The 9,853-nt window shown below is 33.2% G+C and overlaps 2 protein-coding genes across 2 annotated transcripts; both read right to left on the bottom strand.

The window, feature by feature from the left end:
* Window positions 1–3,802: 3,802 nt before the first annotated feature.
* On the bottom strand, window positions 3,803–6,552 carry LOC107032504 (isoflavone reductase homolog). The gene is made up of 5 exons (XM_015234108.2): window positions 5,491–6,552; window positions 5,127–5,261; window positions 4,576–4,813; window positions 4,204–4,407; window positions 3,803–4,095 (listed from the first exon to the last, which is right to left on the bottom strand). The coding sequence occupies exons 1-5, from the start codon at window positions 5,671–5,673 to the stop codon at window positions 3,929–3,931; spliced, it is 927 nt and encodes a 308-aa protein (XP_015089594.1). The 5' UTR covers window positions 5,674–6,552; the 3' UTR covers window positions 3,803–3,928.
* Window positions 6,553–6,981: 429 nt separating this feature from the next.
* LOC107032503 (isoflavone reductase homolog) lies at window positions 6,982–9,351 on the bottom strand. The gene is made up of 6 exons (XM_015234107.2): window positions 9,006–9,351; window positions 8,605–8,739; window positions 8,083–8,320; window positions 7,777–7,980; window positions 7,470–7,667; window positions 6,982–7,272 (listed from the first exon to the last, which is right to left on the bottom strand). The coding sequence occupies exons 1-5, from the start codon at window positions 9,186–9,188 to the stop codon at window positions 7,501–7,503; spliced, it is 927 nt and encodes a 308-aa protein (XP_015089593.1). The 5' UTR covers window positions 9,189–9,351; the 3' UTR covers window positions 6,982–7,272; window positions 7,470–7,500.
* Between the last annotated feature and the right edge of the window lie 502 nt (window positions 9,352–9,853).

The following is a 9,853-nucleotide window of genomic DNA, read 5'->3' as shown; positions in this document are numbered from 1 at the left end:
TCTAGGCAGCGAATGAAAGGAATGAAAAATAAAAGAAAGGAAGTGTGAGGAGTGGGAATCGAACCCACGACCTCAAGGTTGTAAAGGAGAAAGGGAGAAATAAAAAAGAAAATAAAGTAAGGTTGTGGGGGCTCGATCCCACAACCTCACTGCCAATGCATAGCTAAGTCAAACTTTAAATAAAAAATAAAATAAGGAGGCTGTGGAGGTTCGAACCCACAACCTCATAGTCCCTAGCGAATTAAAGAATAATTAAAGAGAGGTTGTGGGGGTTTGATCCCACCACCTCATGGTCTATGCGAAATTGGACAAGAGGAATTAAATTTAAAAAAATAATAAAAAGGGTTTGTGGGGTTCGATCCCACAATCCTCTAGCCAAATAATAGGAGAATCTAAGGAGAAAAATAAAGATAGAATGTTGATGTTGGGGCTAGATCTAGGGTCCTAATGTCATGAAGACTAAAAATAAAGTCAAGGAAAAATGTAAGTATTGTCCAAGGAGTTCGAACTTGCGTTCCCTTGCCCAAATTTCCGTATTGATACCTAAATCATACGTAAATTAAATGTTCAAGAATAATGCCACCTACTTAGATCGAAATCAAGATCTTGGCATACATACAAGATACATAAGTCTTGTACTACATAATCTTAGGAAGATATGAGTCACTTAACAAACTATGAATGAAGTCTAGCATGCGATTAAAAATAAGTGAACCTAAGATGTATGCAATGAAATGATGAAACCTTAGAAAAGTTAAGTATGAGTGTAAGATACACTAAATGTCCAAGTGCATTGGCATATGACGAAATGAACAATGACATGATAAAATGAACAATGAAGTGATGAAACCATAGAAAGGTTAAGTAAGAGTGTGAAACACACCAAATGGCCAAGTGCATTGGTATATGATGAAATGAATAATGAAATGATGAAATGAACAATGAAGTGATGAAACCCTAGAAGAGTTAAGTAAGAGTGTGAAACACACTAAATGGACAAGTGTATTAGTATATGATGAAATGAACATTAACGTAAAAAGGGGTGAGTAATTATGAAGAGCAAATGTGCTAATGTTAATGAATGTGGTGACAACATGATATGAGGCTAATGTAAAACATGAGAGCGATCTCAAATGAGACTATATAAATGTTACCAAAACTTACTCAGCTATGAGAGTGTGAAGTTAATGAAGATGTTAGGATAGGATAATCAAGAGGTGAGTTAGATTCAAGTAATGATATTAGGTCATTCTTGGTCATTGCACAACGAACCCGATGAAAGTCTTAAACTACATCCTAGGTATAGCTGTTGTTTACACTGGCCCATGAATAAAATGAAATGAAGTACGTATGAATGAATGAAGCAGGCTCTGTGTTTGCTAAAACAGACTCCCTCATTGAGGTCCCATATGTTGAGCCCTCATTTTTGGGAAGTCTTAATGTCAAGTCCATGATTTCAAGGTCTCATGGCATACGAATGAATGATATGAACACGTTATGTGTTATATGAATTATGATATGCGCTATGTGAAACATGTTATGTGTTGTTTGCAAAATGATAAGTTTGATGATGCATGTTACACTCATGGCATGACTTTCCAAATCAAAATTTGGCAGGTCCATTGACTTTCCTGATCCAAATTTCCCAAGTCCACTGACTTGACTTTTCATAAATCATGTTGTTAGGAAAGAGCTATTCTTTCTCATGCATGTCCTTGGTGTGTGCTTGCATATATATCATATTTAGTACAAGTATGTACTAATCCCATACAAATATCTTCTTTTAGGTTCAGGCACATGTGGACGTTAATCTAACAGTACGACGTTGCAGCTATCCGGACGTGGAGCTTTCATCCGGACTTTGTAGGGCCTCATGCTTTCGAGGCTGTCTACTATTATCATCTAGCTTAGATGTAGACTTTAGCTAGTGGAGCATGTTTCACTAGTGTTTCATTTTCCATTTCATTTCAGACTTTGTATTGGTGCCGTTTTGGCAAGTACACATTTAATGTAGCTACGAACTATTTCTTTCATTTGATGATCTTAATTTAGATGGTTGATGGTGAACAATTATACATGTAATAGAATGTTTAGTAAGCATGTTAGGAAATAAAAAGTCTCAAATTTTCCGCTAAAATTAATCTAGATGAAGTAAAAATGACGTATGTATGCTTGTCTGCGACCTCTGAGAGGTCAACGACGCCGGTCTCATCTGGGTCTAGACTCCAGTCGTGACAGTCAGAACCTATATTATAAAACAATATAAGCAAAAAAATATGCGATCAACACTTGGAATGTATTGAGTATGAAGGAATGCTTAATCAGGGGTGGCTCGACAGTGATACAAAAAACACAAGTGCTTTAGGCCCACAAATTTAAGGGGCCTCATTTTTAACAATAATAAGTTATAAGTTATTCTTTTTTAATAAATATTAAATACTATTTGTAGAAAAAGTAAACTTTTCATGAAAAATGAAGGAATTATTAGAAGAAATCTGACATATTTGGAGCACTATGTCTCATGAAAAACAATATGAAATAAGAAAGGTTATATTATCAATTAAAAACTAGAAGAAATCAATTATATGAAAATTATTAACAATTCAAATTTTAGGCGCTATTTGATTTTTGCTTTAGGCTACTAATATGTTTGAGCCGCTCCTGTGCATAATGGAAAAAGGAAGAAATACCAAAGGGTAAACTGAGAATTTGAAGTGTAGAAATATCTCAAATGGTTTAAATCTGAAAACAACTAATGTAACATCATAGAAAGGGAAGGAAGCCCTTTACCTTATCATATATTACTAAAAGCATGAACAAAAAAGTTGAAAGTTGAATTACGGTTTTACCCTTTCTATAAATTAAATTATTATGAAATATTTAAATATTTGATTGTATAAATTTAATTAAATGTTAATGACTTTTAGACTTCCTAAGATTAATTCCTAATTAAATATCTAATCTATTAATATTTATCATCTATAATCTATATGTATTTAATAATTATAATTTTTTTTAAAAAATCTTTACCTAAATTTCTTTTCTTTTCCTCTTCTTATAACTTTTTTCTTAATGCCTCTCATGAATAATATAATTGATGTGGATAAAGTATTATCCATTATGATAATTAACGAAATTTAATAATTTAAAGGGTGCAAATCTACAGAATGGGGACGCACATTGATAATGTCATCTTGATTATTACTAAAGAATGACTTTAGCTTCACAAATTTAAATTCATTAATGCTTAATTACATGATAAGAACTTTAGTTGTTCTTTTTACATGGTTTGCTAACTTTAATTTTTTTTTCATATTCTTCATTTATTTATTATTTACTTTCTAATTACTTATTTAACTTTTATACTCATAATATTCATAACTCTCATCTTTTCATATTCATAACCTCCAAATATTTAAACTAAAACTTTAAGATATCTTTTGATATTCCTTCTATTCTATTTATATAAATCCAACTTCTTTATCTCATGAAACCCCTATCAAGATTATTAGGCTATTATTTTTATTCTATAGTAAAAACAGATGGTGAAGACTCTTGAATTTTGATAGGATATGAAAGGAGTCGATAAAAACTCAAAGAGTTATGTACTAATTTTGTACTTATTTTTTCATCTATATATACATCAATCTTATAAGAATAATGTCTATATTGTATTTTTTCTTAAATATTCTGTTTCTTTTTATCTTTTTTTCACTCTGTTAGACTTCTTAATTTAGTTTTCTATGAATGTTTTATTGCCGTAAGTCTTTGAATTTTGTAATTGATACATCTTATTATTCATTACAATTTACATATATATTTCCATTAGATTTTAGTCATTCTAACGTATCTATAAAAATTCACATGAAACACACGTGCGAAGCACGTCCTCAGAAACTAGTTCTTAATAAGAAGGAATTCTAAATTTTCAGACATACTGGTTGAGAATCTCATCTACCGGCGTATATTTAACATCAGGATAAACCTCTGATGCCTCTACTCCAAATGATGAGTCAATTTCAAAATTAGTGTGGTCACCCTTCACAAAAGCAGTGTGACAGATCGATAGTAGCACTTTCAATGGAACCGGGGCTTCTACAAGAAATACAGTTACATCAAGACGACATAAGTTTATGTTGACTGATAAAATATCACTTAGATGATCTAATTAAAGTGAAGATCAAGGGCACAAGGCCTTTATACCTTGTATGTTCTTGAGAACTTGTTCCTCTGGTACATATATTCTTTCAAGATTCTTTCCAGTTTTCTTCTCCCACAAGGATACCAACTCGTTTAATGTAATTATATTGTGTGGAGGCTTGATGTAAAGGAATTTGTTAAGTGTTTTTGGATCATCGACAGTCTTTATGGTATAGGTAGCAATGTCTTCTTCCTTGGTAAAAACAGCTGTAGATACAAAAGGAGTTCAATGACTGTAGGAAAATGTGTCTTTAAGCTACTACTAGATGATTGACAGATGCTTCACTCATCGAACAAATAAAATTATCCGATTAATGTTTAACGATTTCAAGGAAATATCTACTTTACTGCGCCGTGTTTTTTCATATGGAAAACTTGTAGCAAATGTATTGCCATCTCCTAAGATGACGACTTCATCTTTAGGAGGACCTACAGGTCCAGACTGTGCCAAATTCCGAAGAAAATAACCAGAAAAGAAGAAGTTGAAAGTGAATGGTATTCCTTCAGCCTCAACAAGGCGGCGAAATTGAGCTTTAACATTATATGCTGTTTTAGCAGGCTCGACAGCATGGACACGATCTACATCATTTCCAAATTCAGAGGGAAAAAATCTCTGTAAACAAGAGGTGTTAAGAAGAAGTTATTTTGCTAACTGAACCAATAAATACTGAATCTGTTGCAGAACAGCAGAGCATGGAACTTTCCATGTATCTGAAAAAGTATCCCACAACCATATTTATCAAACAGAAAACAGAGCTCATAATTAGTCATATTAAAGTAGATAATCTGAATAATCGCGATTTGAAGTATGTGGACTTGGCTTCAGAAAAAGTTCATGACGCAGTAAAACAACACAAACGATACAGGAAAAAGCCAACCTCACATTATCTCAATTTTTCGTAAAAGATTGAAACCAATCGATTTACCTTGACATTGCCAGCTTCTTTGATAGCAGTAATAATGTTGACCTGATCAGCTAAAAGGGCATGACCTACAGTAGAAATCACAACATCCACTTGCTTTATCGCCTTCACCAAACTCTCATGATCATATAAATCTCCCTGCATTTAACCACCAATAACAAACGCAATTATCATAAACGAGTTGTTTTCACATTTTTTTACCCCCAAATCACTAAAAAAAATTCAAATACAACTCCAATTTTCAAATAGAATAATTTATTTTTACTTTGAAAACAAACACTATTTTTTTTGATTTTTCATGACCTAAGGCCTCTTCAGCTTTAAATCCTAAATCAATGTCTGAATTGAAAAAAAAAATGATACATACATGGAGGAAGGTGACGCCAAGACTTTTGAAAGTATCGATGAGTTTGGTTTTGGTAGGATCGGAAAGAGTGGATTTTCTGACGAAGACAAATGTATTGTGACCAGCTTTAGCACTAGCTTCCACGATGAACTTTCCGATGTAACCAGTACCGCCGATGAACAGAATCTTACTTTTTCCGGCCATTGATTTCTTAACTGGTGAAAAGGTTTAATAAATGCCACAGAAATATTATGGAGTTAGAATACGAAAATATCCTCTTACTTTGAACAAATTACAGAAATATATGTGGTCAGTTCGTTAGGGAGTTCATGAAACTGTCAAACAAATGCTTCATTTTAGGCTTTGATCCAAATTTATATAATTAAAGAGTGTGACAGATTTAAAGTGGTTAATTAACTTATCTACGTAATGGATATTTGATAACACAAGCAAAAATAAAATCAAAATTTAAACCAATACTATTAGAAATACTTTATCATGGGTTCAGATGCTCAATTGAAATAAGTTACAGTTTAAGCGTAAATAAAATTGGTTGGCAAACTTTTAAGACTGTCAATATGTTTAGCCTAGATGTTAAGCTCTTCATCATCCATTCATTCATTTTATACACTTATGATGTGGAATTATCATTTGACTTGATAGAAAAGCATTTAGAGAGGTACTAGAGGTCTCGAGGGATAGCTCAAATGGGCATAAAAGGGATTGATTGTGCAATGAAGAGGTCTAGATAAAAGAGGAAGCCACGATTGTTACTTATAGGGCGTTAGTGGAAAGGCTTAGATGCGGAGGACAAAGGGAGAATAGTCTATAGAGAGAGGTATAAGATGACAAAGAGGGAAGGGAAGCCTCTACTCCAAATAGTATGTTTTGGAAGTTTAACATCAAAGGTCCAAAGCTTGAGCACTTCTGCTAACAAGATCATTTCTAGGATGCTATATGAGATTTAGTTACTTATCTGTCTTGGCTCATCTTAAGGAATCAAACTGGATTAGGCAAATTTTCAAAGGAAGAAGCATCACAGAGAATGTCCTAGTGACTAAAAAAATCACAAGAGACACTAATTAGAAAAACAATTTTCATTAATGTGGTGGTAAAATTGGACATGGCTAAAGCTTATGATAAAGTGATAAAGATACCGTCAATTGCAAGAAAAATTTATTATAAAGATAAACTTAAGGGGAGGATTATCCTTTCAGTTATTTGGTTATACATCTTATTTGATTGACTTTGTTGGGAAAATATACCTAACTAACTTTAAGGGGTAATATATTGTACTTAGATGGCCAAAAAAGTTATTAACCCAAAAAATTGCAGTAAAATGATCTCCAAGTGACCATCCGCAAGTAATTGCAAATGTTTTGAGGATATAATTGTTATGCCCCGAGGCAATCCCTAGACATGACATGATGCTTTGAGCCACAAGTAACCCCTAGCTCACCTCATGACATAGTATCACACTAACAGTAACAAAATCAACACAACACTGAGAAGTACATGCGGAAGCTAAAACTGAGAAATATCGAAATATGCCCATAATACTCAGAGTCTAATATCTAAGAGACAACATAAAACATGGCTGAAAGTTAACTGACTGTCTCAAAGCCTCTACTAACATGAGTTGCTAGGACAAACCCCTAGCTAACTCTAACATGTTTGGAAACTGGAAGTAATGACTGAAAAAGAAATCATAAGTGATGTCCTCGAGGAGATGAGGATTCACCAACAGTGGTCCAAGCTGATACGAATAGCACTAACCATGAGCTACATATGGAGCATCAAAACCTATATTATAAAACAATATAGACAAAAAATGTATGTGGTCATTACTTGAAATGTACTGAGCATATGAAGGAATGCATAATAGTAAAGGTAGAAACACCGAAGAGTAAACTGAGAATTTAAAGTGTAGATATATCTCAAATGATTTACATCTGAAAACAACTAATGTAACATCATAGAAAAGGCAGGAAGCCCATTACCTTATGCTTAATAGGAAGGAACTCTACATTTTCAGACATACTGGTTGAGAATCTCATCTATCGGCGTATATTTAACATCCGGATAAACCTCTGATGCCTCTACTCCAAATGATGGTTCGATTTCAAAATTAGTGTGGTCACCCTTCACAAAAGCAGTGTGATAGATCGATAGTCCCACATTCAATGGAACCGAGGCTTCTGCAAGAAATACAATTACATTGAGACAACTTTAGCTTATGTTGACTGATAAATTATCACTTAGATGATGGTCTAATTAAAGTGAAGATCAAGAGCACAAGGCCTTCACCTTGTATGTTCTTGAGAGCTTGTTCCTCTGGTATATATATTCTTTCAAGGTTCTTTCCAGTTTTCTTCTCCCACAAGGATACCAACTCGTTTAACGTAATTATATTCTGTGGAGGTTTGATGTAGAGGATTTTGTTAAGTGTTTTTGGGTCATCAACAGCCTTTACAGTATAGGTAGCAATGTCTTCTTCCTTGTTAAAAATAGCTGTAGATACAAAAGGAGTACAATGACTGTAGGAAAATGTGTCTTTCAGTTACTACTAGGTGATTGATGCTTACAAGGAAATATGTACTTTACTGAGTTTACCTTTAGTATTGCCATCTCCTAAGATGACAACTTTGTCGTTGGGAGGACCTGCAGCTCCAGGCTGTGCCAAATTTGGAATAGAATTACCAACAAAAAAGAAAGTGGCCACATAAGTGAATGGTATTCCTTCAGCCTCAACAACGCGACGAATTCGAGCTTTAGTATTAAATGCTGTTTTAGCAGGCTCGACAGCATGGACACGATCTACATCGTTCCCAAATTCAGAGGGAAAGAATCTCTGAAAGCAAGAGGCTATAATTTAGAAGTAGTTATTTTGCTAATTCAAATCAATATATACTGAATCAGTTGCAGAAAATAAAATCGCAGCAATATTTAAACAGTAAATAAACCTCATAATTAGTCATATTACTCATATACACACAGATTAAAAGGCTAAAAGATCCCAGAATTAAGCAATTCCAGGCACTATAATTTAAAACAACACAAAAGATACAGCAAAAATCAAATTCACCTCCTGTTATCTCAATTTACGCAAATAGAAGTTGAAAGCAATCGATTTACCTTGACATTGCCAGCTTCTTTGATAGCAGCAATAATCTTGACCTGATCAGCTAAAAGGGCATGACCTACGGTAGAAATCACAACATCCACTTGCTTTATCGCCTTCACCAAACTCTCATGATCATATAAATCTCCCTGTATTTAACCACCGATTATCACAAACTCAAAATTATCACTCTCCCAAAATCGCACAACAAAAAAAAACACTAACAAATCAATGTGATAGTAAATAAATAAAAAAAAGTTACAATTCCAGAAATTTGAAAAAACACGTACAAGCGGTTTTCACCTTTTTACTCCAAATCACTCACAAAATTCAAATACAACTACAATTTTCAAATATCATTTTTGGGCTTCGAAAACAAAAACTACTGTATAAAGCATGACCAAATGTTACATACATGGAGGAAAGTGATGCCAAAACTTTTGAAAGTATCGATGAGTTTGGTTTTGGTAGGATCGAAAAGAGTGGATTCTCTGACGAAGACAAATGTATTGTGACCAGCTTTAGCACTAGCTTCCACGATGAACTTTCCTATGTAGCCAGTACCGCCGATGAACAGAATCTTACTTTTTCCGGCCATTGATTTTGTAAAACTGGTAAAAAGCTTTTATGATGGAGAGGAGTAGAGAGTCAATTGTTACTCTTAACACTCAAAATGGCACGCTTTTATAATTGCCAGTAGTCATTAGACAGAAAAATTATGGATTACTTTGAATTAATTACAGAAATGTATGGAATTAGCTTGTTGGAGAGTTCATGAATATGTCCAAGTTCAGAAATATTAGATTTTAGGCTTAATACGTTGCAAGTTTCCCACTAAGATGTCTGGATTAACTTAATTTTTCAGATGTTTTTAATTTCTAGAAGAGTGTGATAAAAAAGGAAAAAAATTAAAAGTAAAAAGTAGGTTGTAACTATCTACTTTTGACTTTTAAGTTATTTGACAAAAAGTTTATCCAAACATTCTCTTAAATTTTATTTAGACAGATATTTCAATTGAATATTTGAAAACATGATAAGTGCATTTTTACTGGGTATCTTCAATTCAAATTTTGGAAACTTTTTTATGTGATTTCGTATGTTCATTATAGATTATTGAGTTTGAGACCAATTTGTATAATTAAAAAAAAAAACATATTTTAAGCGGTTAATTTATCTATATAGTTGATATTTAAGAGCACACACAAAAGAGTTAAAATTTGAATCGAGAGTGTTACTAGGAGCACTTCGTTATGTGTTCAGTCA

The sequence above is a fragment of the Solanum pennellii genome, chromosome 10 (genome assembly GCF_001406875.1).
Source record: "Solanum pennellii chromosome 10, SPENNV200".
NCBI classification, from domain to species: Eukaryota; Viridiplantae; Streptophyta; class Magnoliopsida; order Solanales; family Solanaceae; genus Solanum; species Solanum pennellii.
Note: the sequence above shows the minus strand (reverse complement) of the source record. Positions and strands in the feature narration are given on the sequence as shown.